Source organism: Dermacentor silvarum, chromosome 3, assembly GCF_013339745.2.
Source record: "Dermacentor silvarum isolate Dsil-2018 chromosome 3, BIME_Dsil_1.4, whole genome shotgun sequence".
Lineage (NCBI taxonomy): Eukaryota > Metazoa > Arthropoda > Arachnida > Ixodida > Ixodidae > Dermacentor > Dermacentor silvarum.
The window spans coordinates 201,300,066-201,318,256 of NC_051156.1; the positions used below are offsets into that span (position 1 = coordinate 201,300,066).

Genomic DNA, 18,191 nt, shown 5'->3' on the forward strand with positions numbered 1-18,191 from the left:
GTCATCGGCAGGTTATGATCTTCCTGGAATCTGTATCTCTCCAATGTGGGAAGCAAGCCCCAGCGCTTTTCCCGTGACGAGATAGTCCCCTTCATCCCCGAGAGAGCGTCTCACCTCTACGGAGCAGACGAAAACGGCGAGCTACCAAGAAGCAGGACCCGAGGGAGAGGAGGTCGTCAACTTGACCACCCGACAAAGTTCCGACACTTCTACAAGTTCCCCGCAGGAGTCATCGGCAGGTTATGATCTTCCTGGAATCTGTATCTCTCCAATGTGGGAAGCAAGCCCCAGCGCTTTTCCCGTGACGAGATAGTCCCCTTCATCCCCGAGAGAGCGTCTCACCTCTACGGAGCAGACGAAAACGGCGAGCTACCAAGGAGGAGGACCCGAGGGAGAGGAGGTCGTCAACTTGACCACCGGAGAGAGCACTTCCCCGAAGGAAAGATCGGCCACCACGAGGGGATTTAAGGCCGCCCTGGCCCCCGTGTTAATCAGAACCGCTCGAGACTCAGATAGAGTCAAAACCATGTACCAATGAAGTGAATACAATCTTTTCTATTTTTCATCATCACGATGCCCGCTTTCGTCATCGTCTCCTGATTCCTGCGGTGACGACCCACCTCACCCGGTCGAGATTATATCACCACCCTCTCTCATGATAAACTTCATACCATAAAAGTGCCACACTGTTCATTTAAACACACGGTAAAAGCCCGCACTGGCAGCATAGCCTTCGAGATCGGATAGCGAGAGGCGCCCGGCATCGGACGGCATGCTGACGGCCTCGCGATTGTCATTAATGTAGCTTTCGTTTTCTTTTCTGGTTCAAAAGCGAACATAGAAATATCGTACGTCAAGCTGCGGTGATAACACGTGAATATTTGTCATAGTCACATTTATACCAGAAATATGCGTGAATGCCTTTTCTATGAGACCGGCAGATTACGTGATCAATGATAAATGTAATGTTTATGCCCGAATCGAAAGAGGGACACTGACGTAAGATTATGCACTGATAGTGCAAGATAAAATGTGCGTTCGAATATCACATGTCCCTTTCTTCCCTTACGGCTTCAGCTAGCCCGCCATGGTTGCCGTATCGTTAAGCAAGAAGGGCGTGTTGCAGAAGCCTAGTCAGACGTATCGAATCGATCGGTCATTCCAGACCCAGGGCTTGACAGTGATGCTCCTGCAGTCTCGTGACAGTTTGCAGGCTAAAGATTGGTCTATATAGCCTCCATGTCTAAGTGCTAGCGCAGACGCAAAATCTTTTTTTTTTTTTTTTCAGGTAACACCGCCGGCGCTATCATAGAGGTGGACACACGCTTCTTCATCATAGCCTCCGCTCTGGTGGTGTTCTTCTACACATCGCTGGGCGGCGTCTACGTGGTCACACACACCGACGTCCTCCAGATTGTCAGTACGGCCGTCTGCCTGGCAAGTGGAGCGGCGTGTCGGGCGGCAGCCCTTCAGAATGTAGCCGGAAAAAAAAATTATGCGGATCACATGAGCGCGGTTTAAGCGAAATTTTCTTCAAGGGCTTCGTGGGCTGTTACATACTTTATAAAATACTCTGTTACGACTACTCGCCCGAATCATCTGAATATGTTTAGGTGTATCTCGGGCATCTGCCAGCACTTTGGTGATTGCCGAGTCTCGCCAACCACCTTTGCAGACACTTCAGGTTAGCCGAAGCATGTTTCCGCTATTTTGATTTTGCACTCAACATGTCAATAATCCTCTTAGTCAAGCCACTCAGAATCGAAGCGCTGCCCACTCTCGCGAAGTTAGAGTGCATTGCAAAAACGTTCTGCCTGTTGATGATTTATCGGCCTGCAAACGTTCTGCATCGACCATGGCTACTCCCAATTACTGAAATCGCTACATCCGTTCCGGCCACTAACCCGGTTCCCGCGGTCTAACCTGTAATTGCAATCAGACGATTAGCCTTGTGGCACCTCTATAACTGAGAACGTGTTCAAGTATACACACCGATGGTTGGTGCAAGAATGGAAGCTTTAAAGGCCGGCGTATCAGCATATCAAAAGCGAAGAACATGTAGGTCGTGCCACATAGAGGCCCTGAAAACATTTGTACAAACGTACTCAGTCGTTAGGGCAGGTCCTTCTGATCATTAAATGACACATTATAGCGCTCCACGTAAAGCGTGTAACCTACTATGAGGTTTTAAAAATGTACATCGCTACCGATCGCAGCGGCGCTGCTCACCTCAATTTTCAACCGCCCCGGCAACACTACGTAGCAGGCGCGCGTGACGTCAGTCGGGCGAGCTATCCGATTTGCTTACCTCGTCACGTCATCGATCATTATTCCACCTTTATGGTGAATAAGTGTTGTTCGCAATAGTCTGAATGTTGGTTATTTGTTTCTATAAAATGTAACAGGAATAGAATACACAACGTTTACCACGACAGTATAGGTGCTTCCGGCCCACATCAATTGTCGTCTGCTTGTGTTACAACGTGCTCGCGTGTTAACGCGAACTGCGTGGTCAGTGTTGGTCTCGAGGTTTCTTTTCGCGAGGACCATGAATCGCCCTTGTTGCGTTGTGGGCTGCAAATCTAATTGGTGACATGTCCAGCTGCGGCATCGTGTCCCTCTTCGAGGCAACAGGCGAACGGGGTGGCTGCAGCGCATCGAGCTTTCGGTATCTGATCGGTGCCAGGATCTACGCGTTTGTGGCCGTCACTTCACGCCGGAGGATTACTACCACAATAGAGAGTTCTAGCGCGTCCCGTATTCCAGTAGATGCAGGCCGAATGGGCGTTTTGCCGGATGGGCGGGGGCGCAAATGTGAGCGGCCTGCAGAGTGCCCAATCACCTGGTGACGCAGAGCTCAACCAGACAAACACAGAGCTAATATAGCAGTAACCAAGTGTATTCTACTCCGCTGGTGGTGTAAATTTTCGACAGCTGCGTAATAGTGAATACGTTGTCTGTTTGTGTTTAAAATGTTTTGCACTTGGTCACATCAATATAAGTTCTGTGCCAGGCTGGCTAGCTTTGCGGAACCAGGTGGCTACAATGTACAGGCCGCTCAGCTTAACGCCTCCGCCCATCCTTCAAGCGGCCAGCTCGCCTGCGCTTATCGGAATAGCGGACACGCTCGGCACTGCGACTGAGCGCACGCCGCTTGGGTAGCTCTCACTGGGGGTAGACGGCCATGCGGGTAGCGGAAAGGTTGGACAGAGGCTTCGCACGCTGGCTCCAAGACACCGGAAGTAGACGTCACGAGGTCACATCATGACGCAGAGCCAATGAAGGCGGAGCGTAGTGCCGATCGCTCGGTGAACGATTTAAAGAGCAAAAGCATTGGCCATAGGTAGGAGGGCGAATGTTTTACTGTAGCTGTACCCTACGCGTCTACAATTTGTTCCAAACAGTTTCAGGGGCCCTTTAAGATCTACGACGGCAGAGCCCAACACAGTACGTTTCATATGCTGACAGCTGGGATCATTTCGATGATTAATTCTGAGTGATTCGCGAGCTTCATTGTAGCGCATAAAAGAAATCAGCTTGGGTAATACAGAAGGCTCATATTGCGGCAAAGGTGGTTCTTCATGACATATTGCAATGAATTCCAAGCCACTGCGACATTACAGGGAACGTCACCGTGGCACGCGCATGCAGCTCGCCAGAGCGGTGTATACTATTGCAACTATTATGCGCGTTGTTTAAGCCAACTCTGTGGCCGAATGTCCAAGAAAACATCGTTCACATATGGCGCGGAAAGCTCCAGATTATATGAGGTAGACCTTGACATGACAATTTCACTACACCTGCGAGAACCAGCCGCTCCATTGAAGCAGTAATTTATGGACTTCGGATTGGCTAAAATATAGGGAAAACTGACAGCGCTGTGTGCTCTTGTGACGAGGCTGAAGAAGACAGACCATCATCTACTGCAAAAATTATGATTAGGGGCTTTCTGCGAAGGTAGGTGCTCTGGACAGGAGGCCAATATATCACTATAGGTGAAATCTTGGGTGTCTGACCATCATAAAGACTGCAACACAGTGCAGCACATGGCAGATCTTTTTTAAGAATCTGGAATATCTGCATGTTACTAAATCACATCGTTGTAACTTTCATCACGCGAACACGCTGTATTTCTGGATGCATTTTTTTAGTTGTATTTGGACATATTGGTGTTATCACAATCCTTTGTGTTACCTTGTTCCCGTGGCTCTTGTGTGCGTGTTAGCGAGTTCGGTGGTTGCCACCAGTGAGTGACGTATTTGCATTTCGATATGAACACTTAAATTTTGTGAACTGCTCGGGAACGTTTGCCGGGAAATTAACGAGAACATATTATGCAGAATCGTACCAACGAGATTCCACTGTGTGCGTGTGTGTGAATTTTTTTTTCTCTATTTATCGCTTTAAGCTTCTGCATAGTTGGGAGCGCCATCTACAGGCCTCACGATATCCTCGTTTTACATAGCTTTTCTCACGAGTGAACGCTTTTCGCGCAGTGGATTTGCGTGCCCTTCTGCTTAGGCAACCACGCCGTCGGCTTGATCGGGCCACCGCAAAGCGACTGGATCGGCAGCATCGCCTCTCGCGACGTGAGCCAGCTTTTCGACGCCTTTCTGATGACTTCGCTCGGAGGTATTCCGTGGCAGGTAATGCCACCGTAAAACGTGTTTTGTGGCTATTGCATTCTGTGGGGCTTGAGCAGTTGATGCAAACGAGTGATGCAAACTGGGCTGTGAAGAAAGGTGCACTCTACATTTTTTCGCAGTTCTGCAACCCGATTGCTCGTATCGTGAACCTATAGTTTGCGTAAATGTCTGCAGCGTTGTGGAAGCTGGAGGACTCCTTAGCCAACAACAAGGCCCAATGCCCTTCGACATGTGTTCATCCGCGCCGCGTCGTCTGCTCATCAGCGGCGGAATTCGCGGTCTACGACGTGCATGCGTAACGGTCCTAACATGCCACGTATCGCTGTAATGTATCATGTACTAAGCAATAACCAACTCTCTAATCTTGCCAGTAATTAGACAGTTACGCCCGGAACTATATGCCACTGCGCAAGGATATTGCCTGTGTACGCCTCGTACCTCCGGCAGCGCTGCAAACGTCTTTTGAGATGTATTATATAGCTATACGGGTCGCCAGCTTCCTGCGGTGGCCAACGAGCTAATGCTCATGGCAACGCACCTGAAACGAGTACTGACACATATTTTCGAAGTTGAAGAAACACTGTCACCCGCTTATCGTAGCTCAAAGGATCGCGATCAGTGAAGGTTGGGAGACACTTATGAGGCATCCTAATTTTATGCTAAAGTCCCCTCGGAGCGTCGGAACAAGCGTCACAGACGTTATGTTGTACTTCTCGCCTCTGCAGTGACTTTTAAAGCGAAGCATTCTTTGTGAACCCTCCCCCCTGACTTATAGCCTATGGTGGCAGTAACTTTCGTGCACAGAGAAAAATAAAAATAACTACGTGCACGATCATGGGATCGAAACTCGGGTCTCCCAGCACAACAGCTCGATGCGCTAAGCACCAGTCAACCATACCCCGTCTTTCGCGTCGTATACTTCTCTCTGCATGCATACACCTCTCCTCACCATTTTTTTTTTCCTCAACGGACATCAAACGCGATGTCCTCGTGACATCTTTGCGTGGGCTTCTCAATGTGCATTCACATGAACTACTGTTTCCATTCCCGCTCAGATTGTGAACGGTGTAGCCCATAAACATTGACACGTTACATGACGTAAATATGTGACCTATGCGGTGCATAAACATTGCATACGATTACACGTTGTATAGATGACAGTATAAAGACACTTGTGTAACTGTTTCGCGAAAGCTTCGTTTCCCATAGATACCGACGTGTGCCTCGGATGTGCATATCTGTCTTTTATATCTGAGATTCTATAGCCTCTCTCTAAACACTACGCACAATCCAGCAGTCGAGGTCAGCAGAGAAATGCGGAGGGAAGATTTCGGCCCCAAAGGCTGTACGCGGACTTCGAGGCCGGGCTTCGAAACCCGTCCACTGCGACAAAGTCGCAAAACGCCATCCCTCCCCTTCCCATTCTTCATCTCGAGGTGATACAATAAAAAGTTAAAGACTGTTCACTCCGTACTTTCGTCCACGTATTTGTTTGTTTTTGGTGTGCTCTAAGAGAATTTAGCCGCTTGGGTTTGTCTCACGTGCACGGGCTCATTTACTGTGTAGTTTACGGTTTAGTAGATTAACAGATTGACGCTCCGCGGAAACTGATGTGCAGGACGAGGCCGAGCGTCACTCTGTGGGCAAATGCGACGGGGATAACTTGTGCAACTGTGTGACGCAGGTGTACTTCCAGCGCGTGCTAAGCTGCGAGACCGACTTCGACGCCCGGATGCTCTCGTACTTGGCCGCCGTGGGTTGCATCGCGCTGGCCATCCCGCCCGCCGTCATCGGCGCTGTGGCCAAAAGCGCGAGTACGTGCATTCGACGGGCAGGTTGTACGATGCACATTTACGAGTGACAGCCTGTGACCTAGGTTTACCCCCCCCCCCCCCCCTCCTGTAGTCGTTATAGGCAAACACATATTTTTCCAGTAGTTTTCAAATACTTCACATTGCCAACGCTGTATGATCAAATATGGTAACTGAACCACAGATCAAACAAATTTCAGCCCTGCCCCAGTGTACATACAAAGAACGGGAAATTACGTGAGCACGCTGCGTCGTGAGAGGCCGAACGTTCCCAGTTGAACCAGTATCATTAACGCTCAAATTTCACTCATTTATGACAACCTGCAATGGGTATTGCTTGGTACTATTTATCCGTGCAACAACCATGTGTTTGATTTGGTTTGTCTCTGGATAATAGTTGCACCATCGGCAGCGACAATTGTAATTATAGAGAATAAGCGTTTTTTTTTTTTTTAGCCATCGCTGTAGTTAGCGAACATTTACGTTATAGTCTAATGGACTCATAATTCTGCGTTTTAAACTTCATTCTTTTTCTTCATTCTTTATTTGTTTATAATGATCCAAGTTTTTGATAAAGCGTACCCATAACCATCATCATCAGCAACCTTCGGTTTGCAGATGACATTGTCCTATTCAGCAACAATGGAGACGAATTACAACAAATGATTCAGGACCTTAACCGAGAAAGTGTAAGAGTGGGGTTGAAGATTAATATGCAGAAGACAAAGATAATGTTCAATAGCCAGGCAAGGGAACAAGAATTCATCAGTCAGCCTCTAGAGTCTGTAGAGGAGTACATGTATCTAGGTCAATTACTCGCAGGGGAGCCGTATCATGAGAAGGAAATTAACAGAAGAATAAAATTGAGTTGGAGTGCATACGGCAAGCATCGCCAAATTCTGGGATCTTACCACTGCGTTAAAAAAAGTGTACAATCGTGACATTCTGCCGTTGCTAACATATGGGGCAGAAACTTGGAGGTTAACAAGGAAGCTCGAGAACATGTTAAGGATGCACAAAAAGCGATGGAACGAAACATGGTAGGCCTAAAGTTAAGAGAGAGGAAGAGTGCGGTGTCGATCAGAGAGGAAACGGGGATAGCCGATATTCTAATGGACATTAAGAGAAAGAAATAGAGCTGGGCAGGCCATGTAATGCGTAGGGCGGTTAATCGGTGTATACTATTAGTGTTACAGAATGGATACCAAGAGAAGGGAAGCGCAGTCGAGGACGGCAGAAAACTAGGTGGCGTGATGAAGTTAAAAAATTTGCAGGTGCAAGTTGGAATCAGCTAGTTGAAATCAGCTAGGCCTTGGTCCTGCAGTGGACGTAAATATAGGCTGATGATGATGATGACTTCATTGAAAATGACGAGTTTACAAAGTCACGAAGCCGTTTACACTTGGTTCATTATTCTGTGGCTACGCCGCGCTGGAGCCTCCGCTGCGCTGTGACTGCCGAAGCGCTCCCTGTCGGCGCTCGTTAGTGTCCCGATGCAGTACTTCGCTTCATCGCTTCTAGATGGCGGCACGTCACATCCGTTACGGGAGGTCATTCGTGAAAGCCGGCATAAAGCACTTTCGAGTTAAAAAGGCAGCTCGTTAGTTGAAAACTATTCGAAAAGTAGTTGAGATTAAATTTGGTCCGATTTGCTCTTGTCACTATTTGGTTCGGTCTCAAAAAAGTACACACCTACTAATTGGTCGACGCTCGTGCCGAATATTTCTCGAAGCGCAGCGACAAGAGAGGGGGTATTGTGACTCGGCGTCCAGGACGAGAGGCAGAGTCTCGAAGCAGACGAAGAGGAGACGAAAACTTTATACAATATGTACAAATATATACAGATATAGCAGGTAATAACTGGTAATAGCTGCCATTAGCTGGTGATAGCTGCTAAAAGCAGTAAGAGCGCACCAGACCGACGGGGCGGCCGGTGGCGACTCTCTGGCTTAACAAAAGGCCGGTTCTTCCTTAAATCCCCTTGGCGCGGCGACTCCTCGTCGACAGGACCCAGACGGGGCGGTTGCTGACGTCACCCGCGTCGTATTGTGTCGTCGCGTCCCCTTGGTCCACCGTCCCAGAGGGACGGGTGGCGATGATGGCCGGTGCTGCTTGCAATTACCCGCGACGAATCCATTCGACGCGGATAAATCGGAGTTCCTGTCGCCTCCAGGGGAAGGCCGACTTCGAGGCATTCCGAAATGCCAGCGCTGCCCAAGCGGCCGCGGCAAGGCAACCTTCTGCGGAAGAAGGAGCCACAGCAAGGGCGGCCAAGCGCAGAGCCACCTCCTCCCAGGGTACGGTTGAGGACGTGAGCACGGCGGAGGCTGCCATGCAGAGGTCCTTGGACCGCATGCAGAAATCCTTTACCGAGCTGGTACAGATCAACCAGACCCTTCTATTCAGAGTACAACTGCTCGAGAACGAGCTTGCCAAGCGCTGTGACGTACACTACGGCGACGCCGCCAGGCTGGAGGCGATGTCCAGTGAAATGCTAGAAAACAACCAGCAGTCGCGGGCTGACGAGCAAGATGGCATGCCAGCCCACCTCCGGTCCAACAAGCCCAACCATGGCGCGACCGGACAGTAAGCTCATCGTGTGGCAGTGGAACTGCGCCAGTTTCCGGAGGCGCAGGCCTCAAATGGTGCAGTTCATCAAGACCCGGGAGCCGCAAGAGAGGCCCCACGTCATTTTGCTACAAGAAACGGGAATGGAAACAATTACCCTCCCGGGGTACCGAGCCGCCTCCTCGTTAGCGGAGAGCGGGCATGGAATCGCGACACTCATTGCAAAGAAGTGTGCCTTCCAGGAGCACGATCTGCGCCTTGGCAACACCAAGCTGGAAGCGTCCCTCGTCGAGATAATACCCAACAGCTGGCTCAAGAACAGCGTCTACGTTATGAATGTGTACTGCTCTCCTAGGGACAACCGGCAGACCTTCTACAGCCTAACGACCAAGGCGTCGTCCAAGGCGAGAGAGACGCCGCTCGTTATGGCCGGTGATTTCAACGCGCCGCACGAAGCCTGGGGCTACGTGAGAAGCATTCCCAAAGGCTGCAGACTCATGCAGGCCGTAACAGACAGCTCCCTAGAACTGATCACCGACCCCCATTACCCCACGCGCATGGGAAACTCGATATCGAGAGACACCACCCCGGACCTGGCCTTCGTCAAGAACGCGCCGAGAGCGGAGTGGCATAACTTACAAGAGAACCTAGGCAGTGACCACTACATCGTGGAAATCTCCCTACCGGTCTGCGCGGCCCCGCAGAGGGCCTTCAAGATAGTGGACTGGGACGCCTTCCGCAAGAGAAGGACGACAACGAAGAATACGAGACCTTCGCGGACCTCGTAGCGAAGCTCAAGAAGGACGTGGCTGCAGTCACCAAGACCGTCGAAACGGACCTAAAGCTCGACCGCATGGACGCTCGATTGGCGCACCTGGTCGAAGCCAAGAATTCCCTCACGGCCAGATGGAAGACGCAGAAGCTGAATCGAAACCTCCGGAAGAGGATCGCGGCCCTCAACCGCGAGATCGAATCGCACTGCAAGGAGCTCGGCCAGCAGCAATGGAACGAAATCTGCGCGTCGGTTGACGGACAGATGCGCGCGGGAGGCAAGTGGAACCTCCTCAAGCAGTTACTGGACGACACACAGTCCAAGAGAAACCACACTCTGGCCATCGACAGGCTGGTTCACAAGCTCAGTAGCGAAGGCGCATCTACGAAGTGATGGACGAAGTCGCGCGTCGCTACCTCCCCATCGGGCAGTCCGGGCCGGAAGATTACCCGGCCTACGGCGGCAAAGCAGACGAGGACCTCGACGCCCCCTTCTCTGTCTCGGAAGTCAGAGAGGTCCTTCAAGGCCTCAACGGAAGATCGGCTCCCGGGCCGGATGGAATTTCGAACAGACTCCTCCGAAATCTGGACGACGACTCGATCGAACTGCTCACCAATGAAATCAACGAGGCCTGGGCGGCCGGCACCGTACCGGATGCCTGGAAGGAAGCCACAGTGATCCAAATTCCGAAGCCAGACAAGACACCGGCCATAGACAGTCTGCGACCCATTTCGCTCACGTCCTGCGTGGGCAAGGTGGCGGAGCATGTCATCCACAACAGAATATCGAGGTATGTCGAGGAACGACAGCTCCTCCCGCCGAACATGGTCGGTTTCAGACCCTCGCTGTCCACTCAAGAGGTCATGCTACTGATCAAGAGGCAGATAGTCGACGTGGTCACGAGAGACGTCCGAGGCATCTTGGCGCTGGACCTCGCGAAGGCTTTCGACACCGTCAAACACAAGCACGTCCTCGACTCTGTGTCGAGTTTGAACCTCAGCGAACGCTTTCACGCGTACGTCAGCTCTTTCCTCAGGGATCGTAAGGCCACGATCAAGTTGGGCGAGATCAAGTCGGACGGATACGCGCTGGGAGCCCGCGGCACGCCTCAGGGTGCGGTGCTATCCCCACTACTCTTCAACATCGCCATGAGAGACCTATCGGTCCGACTCAACCGAATCGGGGGCGTCAATCTCAATCATGCTCTCTACGCGGACGACATCACCATCTGGTGCGGGGGCGGGTCGGACGCAGCGGTGGAGCAGGCTCTGCAAGAGGCCCTGGACGTCACGGAAAAATTCCTCGAGGGCACGGGACTGGTCCTCTCGCCGACCAAGTCGGAGCTCTTGCTGTACCGGCCCGACAGAAAGGGCCGCAAGTTCGACATGCCGCTGGATCAAGTACCGATCGATCTCAGAACGAAGACGGGTCAGCGCATCCCGAGGGTTGATTATCTCAGGGTGCTCGGACTGGTCATCAACGCAAAGGGCAGCAACATGCAAACTATCGCGCGCCTGAGGGCGAAGACGGAAAAAATGCTCAGACTCGTCTCACGAGTGACGAGCCGGAGGGGTGGCATCAGCGAAGCCAACCTCCTAAGGATCTACCACGCCTTCCTCATGAGCCATATCAACTACGTGGCTTCCGCACTAAACTGGTCGCGGTCTGAGGAAAACAAGATTGACGCACTCATCAGGAAGAGCATTAAACGAGTGCTCGGTATCCCTGTGACGACCAGCACGGATAAGTTGATGCAGCTCGGGGTCCACAACACCCTGAGCGAAATCGTAGAAGCACAGAAAACGGCACAGATCGTTCGCCTGTCTGCCAGCAAGTCCGGCCGCCGAATACTCGAGATGGCAGGCCTCACCGCCATGGCCGCGGAGTCGTGCGCCGTCCCCCTCCAACAGGAAGAAAGGGACGCCTTTAGAGTCTCCACATTCCCGAGGAACGTTCACCCACAACACAACGAGGCCAGGCGCGCAGCCAGGGCCCGAGCACTCATCAAGACTGCCCTGCAGAACCCAGAGCTCGCGTCCTTTGTCGACGCGGCGCAGTATCCCAGATCAAACTCGTACGCGGCCACGGTGGTTGACCCCCAGGGCAAACTCCTGAACGCAGCGTCCATCCAACACTCGACGGCGTCCGTCGCAGAGCAAGTCGCAGTGGCGCTGGCTCTGTGTGATCCCGGGCGCACCCAGATCTTCACAGACTCCAGGTCGGCGGCGATGGCCTTTCTCGCCGGCTCGGTCTCGGCCGAGGCTGCGGCGGTGCTTAGGACCCTCAAGCCAGGCACGGTCCGTCACGTCATCACTTGGTTCCCGGCTCACATGGGCCGGAACGTCTCTCCCGGCTCGATCAACCCCAATGAGCTGGCCCACGACCAGGCGCGAGGTCTCGTCAACCGCGCCGGTCTGAGGGGCCCGGCTTCGCAGGGGATCGACCGGACCACGGACCCGCTGCTTACTTTCCACGACATCACGGTTCACTACCAGCTGGGACGCAGGCAGTTCCCGGCTCCTCACCCGAAGCTCGGCAGACCCCAGGCCTCGGTGTTGAGAATGCTGCAGACGGGCTCATTTCCGTCTCGATCTAGGCTGAGCCACTACGCTCCGGGTGTGGATCCCCGCTGCCCCGACTGCGGCGAGGAAAGGTCCACCTTTAATCACATGCTGTGGCAATGTTCAGCATTGCACCACTCGCCTTTTAACAGGCAAGAAGACTGGGAAGAAGCCGTCAAGAGCGACGACCTTTCAATCCAGCTTCGGGCTGTCCAAAGGGCCTGCGAAAGGGCCGAAGATCACGGTCTTCCGCCCCCGGTGTAGGTGCGGCCCGCGACTACGACATAGTCCCTTAGGACAAAATAAAGTTTCTTGTCTGTCTGTCTGTCGCCTCGATGATAGGGTTGGCACGTACTATGGCACAACAGAGGGTACAGAACATGTAAAAACAGTGTTACGAATTAACCGATGGTCCTGCTTTTACGTGTTCTATCATCCTGTCTCTATTGCCGCGCATTAAAAAAACCTTACCAAAAGTATCAGTGTGAAATTTTATCTGTATACGGGCACAGAGAACGCAATGTGTCCCCCCCCCCCCTTCCAGACTTCACGGCGGCAGGCTACCCGGGTCCGCACTATTTGCGCGACAAGGACATCGTCCGGGTGCTGCCGTGTTCCATCCGCTACCTGACCTCCGGCTTGGTCTCCATGATGGGCTTGATCGGCATCACGGCTGCGATCATGTCGTCGGTGGACTCTTCCATGCTCAGTGCCTCCTCCATGGTCACCAAGAACGTCTACCAGTCCATCATTCGACCCATGGTACTGTATACGGCTCTAGAAATACTTCGTTTAAAGTGGCACTATATCAGTTTCGCTCGTGTCACTAAACATTTAATACGTTTAGACGAAGAAGTGCTTTTTCTAACCTTCTTGTTTCTTACGCACTATTCCATCGGAACCCTATTTCTGTATTCACGCTAAGTGATCGACTTAGACGGACAAATGAAGCCAGCAATTCCGTTTCTTGCATTTCTTGCCGATACCAAAGCTCCGGTACGTTAGTGGGACGACGTGAATTTGATTTAATTTATTGCAGAGCAGATTACACAGCGGTAGGCCCACATTATCGGACGTCACACAATTCATGCTAAAATGGCTGTCGCTGTCCGTGGATAGGCGCTTGGATGCAACGATTTCAAATTGAAATTTCTCGCTAAGAATGTGCGCTGAGAGCCCAGTTCATTGGATAAACAGATGGGGCCCTCTACGTTCAGTTACACTGAAAAACTGAGGATAGTCGGACGAACGTAGTCATGACCCCTTTAACGTTCACGCAAGGCACGCTACACCATTGTTTTAGCTGTCCGCCTCCATCGGGCGAGTTTGTATGCGTTCATGGCTGCAACAGCGCGAGTAAAGACAAGTCAAGGAGAAATGACAAGGTACATTGAAAAGCCCACCCTGATATCCGTTCCGAGAGTATCCAACTGCTTGCTGCAGGCTTCCGACGTCGAGGTGTCCCTGGTGCTACGAGTCATGGTGTTCTCCATCGGGTCCTGGGCCACCTACGTGGCGCTGTCCGTGAATTCCGTGTTCGAGCTGTGGTTGTTGTGCTCGGACATAGTCTACGTGCTGCTGTTTCCGCAGCTGATCTGCGTCCTCTACTTCGAAAATAGCAACGCATACGGCGCCATTTTGGGTGAGTCACAAATTATGATGGACCGTCGACAAATGTGTCAGTATTTTACGTAAATTTTATTATAAGGTGCTGCAGGAGACTCGACTGAAAAAAAATCAAGGTCGCGCGTAGATGATGCTTTCTGATTTTTCTAGTGATTTCTCGTAGTCGTGAAGTAAACTTATTTCGACTTATGGCACAGGCTGACTGATCCACGTCACGACCTAAATCAATATCGAGAGGTAGTCCAAGACCCGATGGCGAACACTATAGCTTGCCAGACCAGGGTGACCACTACAAAAATTTAATTAAATTAGAGGGTTTTACGTGCCAAAGCCACGATCTGATTATGAGGTACCCCGTAGTGGGGGACTCCGGAATAATTTGGACCACCTGGGGCTCTTTAACGTGCACCTAAATCTAAGTACACGGGTGTTTTCGCATTTCGCCCCTATGGAAATGCGGCCGCCGTGGCCGGCATTCAGGGTGACCGCTACGTCGGAAGCCTGCAGGAAGCTGTTGGGTACTCGGAACGGATGGTGCGCGGCTCAAGCAAGCAACGCTCAGGCAATTTTTATATATACATATATCGCCCATGCGGTTGCATAACGCGCGAGTTGTGGACACAGCTAGTGGTTGCAAATGAATATAACCGCTAAACTCTACACGCGCTCAAGAACATTGCAGATCCATCCTGAGCCTAACGCGCGCGCTCGCAGCTTTCTCCGTCAGCGCCGTCTTCCGCTGGCTGTGCGGCGAGCCGTCGATGAACGTGCCGGTGACCATCAGGCTGCCGATGTACGATGAGAGCCTTGGCCAGCAGTTTCCGTTCCGGTTCGCCTGCATGCTGCTCGGCCTGCTCACCCAGCTGCTGGGCTCGTACGCCGCCTCTTGGGCTTTCCAGGGTGGCTGGCTGCCGCAGAGCTTCGACGTCTTCAACTGCTTCGCCTCGGGGCGCCACGCCGAGCCGAAGCACGCGACCAAGCAGAGTGAGCAGAGCTTCGGTGCGGCAGTCACCGCCACCGGTGCGAAGCAGCCGGGCGGCGAATCGAGCCTCAAGCACGAAGGCGGGGGTCCGACTTTAGTAGCCCAGGACGACGACGCTTACAGACTCAGGAGACCCAGCGCTTTCGACGCTATTAGGGGCCGGAGGGCCAGCTCCGTCGACGCTTCGCCGACGACCAGGAGAGTGAGCACCGCCGACGCGTCCTCGAAGGCCAGGAGAACCAGCACCGTCGACGCTTCTTCGAGGGCCAACATGAAAGCGAGCGCCACGTTTGCGAGAAGAGCCGATACGACGACGGACGTCGCGACCCAGCCTGACAACGTCGTCGTGCCCGGCGCGTTTGAGACGAAGGCGCTGTCGAGAAAGGACAGCGTCAAGTCCACGAACTCCGCCAAGTCGGACCCCTCGACCGACTCCAAGGCGTCGGAGACCAAGCGGGAAGACAATCAGGCGGTCCAGTCTTCCAAGGCGCCCTCCCAGAAAGTGCGCCGTTCCAGGAGCCGGGCCCACATCGAGGCGATGTCCGTGGCTGGCGGCGTGCCCAAGAGCGACGGCGAACCGCCCGAAGAAGGGGGAACGCGAAAACAGTGACGCTGAGGAGCATCCCGCGGCCCACACCAACAACGCTTGCTCCGAAGCGTCTCTTCTTCTTATAGGTGGTCGCGCTATATTTTTTTCTTTGTGTTTACGTATTTTAGTGTAGCTAGCGCACGAGGGCGAAGTGGCTGCTGCGAGAACGGCACGTGACTCGCATTCTGCACGACATCTTTGCGCAGACAATTTAAGAGGCGGGGTGTGTGTACGCCTGGCCGTCACCAATATTTCTCGTTAAAAAAAAAGAAAGCTTTTTGCTGACCGATTTGGCGAACATATACATGGTTATCGCTTCTGGATATCAAAGAGCGTTTCTGGTTTCTTTTTGCTTTCACCAGGGCTCTGAACCGTGCCCTAAACGGCTTCAAATGTTACTAAGCTTCACTCGCGTTACAGGCTTATGTTTAGCACCTTAAGATGCAAACAGCTCCGTATGAAAATGGCATATAAATTTCCAGCATGGTTCCCAGCCAGATTTTCAGTGCAGTTAGCACTTCCAGTTGCAAAATTTCTAGTCAGCTGGAAACAGAAAAACGCACATGTCGATAGGCGCGGAAAACAAATTCTGAAAAGGAACGTGTTGTCACCACTAGATGTCATTCGAGCTGACCAGTACTGCTATTTAAGAATGGGGGACAGTCCAGTGGGTTCACTACTCATTCCAGATGGAAGCTGTGCCATTTCTTGCAGAGAGTAGTTCTCTTGAATTGAATTTTCATGGGATACAGCTGGTAGCTGAACCTTTCGAGGCGGGATTTCAGCGTGTATCCAGCTGGCAATGAGTACGATTGCGAACTGGAAGAAGGTTATATGGGAAAAGTTCCAGCTGGCGCAGATTTCCTGCCTAGTAATCCAGCAGGGACTGGAAACATTTTCAGCTGGGGCAGCCTATACGACTATCTTGAAATAGCCGTTTGTCACTGCGTCTGCGGCTGTCAATGTGAGAAAGGTGAGACTGCACTGACACCACGATATCGAGGTTTGGTGTTCTGAAGGTCGTTTCGGAATTTTTGACAACTACGTTATAATGTGGCTTAATTTCTTGAATCAATATTGAATAGAATTCGGGGGTTTTACATGTCAAAACCACTATTTCATTGAGGCAGTCCGTAGTGAGGGGCTCCGGATTAATTTTGACCACCAGGGGATATTTAGCGTGCCCCCAATGCACGGGACACGGGAGGTGTTGGCAACATGTGCCCTGAAGTGAACAAGAGAAACGGTAACTATTGAATCTGTTCAAATAACTATCTGAACATCGCTGTTTCATACGCAGGTTATTTCTTCCTCATTCTGAAACTTATCTGAAATGGTTGAACAGCACTATCTGTCAAAGGTAGCATACAATAGCCTTTTCAGCCGCCAGTTCTATTGTTTGAAAATTCAACGTCACCACATTTATTTCTTGCACCTCCAAAATCGCGAAAAATGTGCAACTTGCAAAACGAGTTTCGTCAACTCTCTGAAAGAACGTCAGATACGAGTACATCAACCATTTCAAGGCTACCATACTTAACAATCCAGCTACTTGATATCTATAATTGATGTAAATCATTGTGAAAATGATAGAAGTCAACCGTCTACATGATGACATACAGACATTGCACGCATATTATTCAAACTGCAAGTGCTCCAAGATGTCATCAAAGCTTTTGCGTTTGATTCGCTATATCTTGATGTGCACAGTCATGTACACAGCGACTGACTGAGGCGATATAAACACTGTCTTTTCGATTTAAAAAAAAATTATGGGGTTTTACGTGCCATACCCAGGATCTCATTATGAGGCACGCCGTAGTGGGGGACTCCGGAAGATTTCAACCCACTTGGGGTTTTCGCATTTCGCCCCCATCGAAATGCGGCCGCCGTGGCCGCGGGATTCGATCCCGCGACCTCGTGCTTAGCAGCCCAACACCATAGCCACTAAGGAACCACGGCGGGTTGCCTTTTTTTGATGTTTCGGTAGCGACAGTAGTGTCCTAAAACAGGTAATGCCATATTTACTCGAGAACTGGTTCAACACAAATATAGGTCGACACCTGTATATTGCACTCACCGAGAAAAAAAAAAAACGTATGTAATTAGAATCTTTTTTCGAAAACCTAGAAACTTTGAACATGACATATCATTACTTAATTAAGCTTGCTACTAATCACGCTTTTCGATACCACAAGCTGCATCCTCGTCAGAATTTCCACAGAAGTCGTCCTCGTCGGATACCTCACGGGCGTTCTCGGCGGCCCAAAAGACGTCGGCCTCGGTGCCGTCGAGTGCTTTGGATGTGCAGCATTTCCCAAGGTCAGTCTGGATAATCTCCAGACTGGCTATATGGTGGGCGCCACGGAGGAACTCCCGTTAGTTCATAATGTTAGCTTTGTTCCCAAATAAAGTTTGTCCAGTCCAGTTCCCGAATACAGGTCGAAATTCGTTGGTCACAGATATAGGCCGATAGGTCAGTTTGGTTAACACCTTCAAAAAAAAAAAGTCAACCTATATTCGAATAGATACGTAGATGGAAAGCTAATGCTAATGTTTTTACGAGTTTCAACTATGGCAGTTCAACCAGCATGCAAATCAAGGTAGATATACTTTGATGCAAATGATTGGTACTA

The 18,191-nt window shown here is 51.3% G+C and overlaps 1 protein-coding gene across 1 annotated transcript in view; it reads left to right on the top strand.

Moving 5' to 3' along the window:
• Window positions 1-18,191, top strand: part of LOC119446505 (uncharacterized) — a 105,409-nt gene that overhangs the window by 50,528 nt on the left and 36,690 nt on the right. Inside the window, exons 4-8 of the mRNA XM_049664898.1 lie at window positions 1,289-1,515; window positions 4,497-4,589; window positions 6,331-6,460; window positions 12,903-13,120; window positions 13,802-14,000. Of these exons, the coding sequence (XP_049520855.1) occupies window positions 1,289-1,515; window positions 4,497-4,589; window positions 6,331-6,460; window positions 12,903-13,120; window positions 13,802-14,000 (867 nt within the window). The remainder of the gene's footprint in view (window positions 1-1,288; window positions 1,516-4,496; window positions 4,590-6,330; window positions 6,461-12,902; window positions 13,121-13,801; window positions 14,001-18,191) is intronic.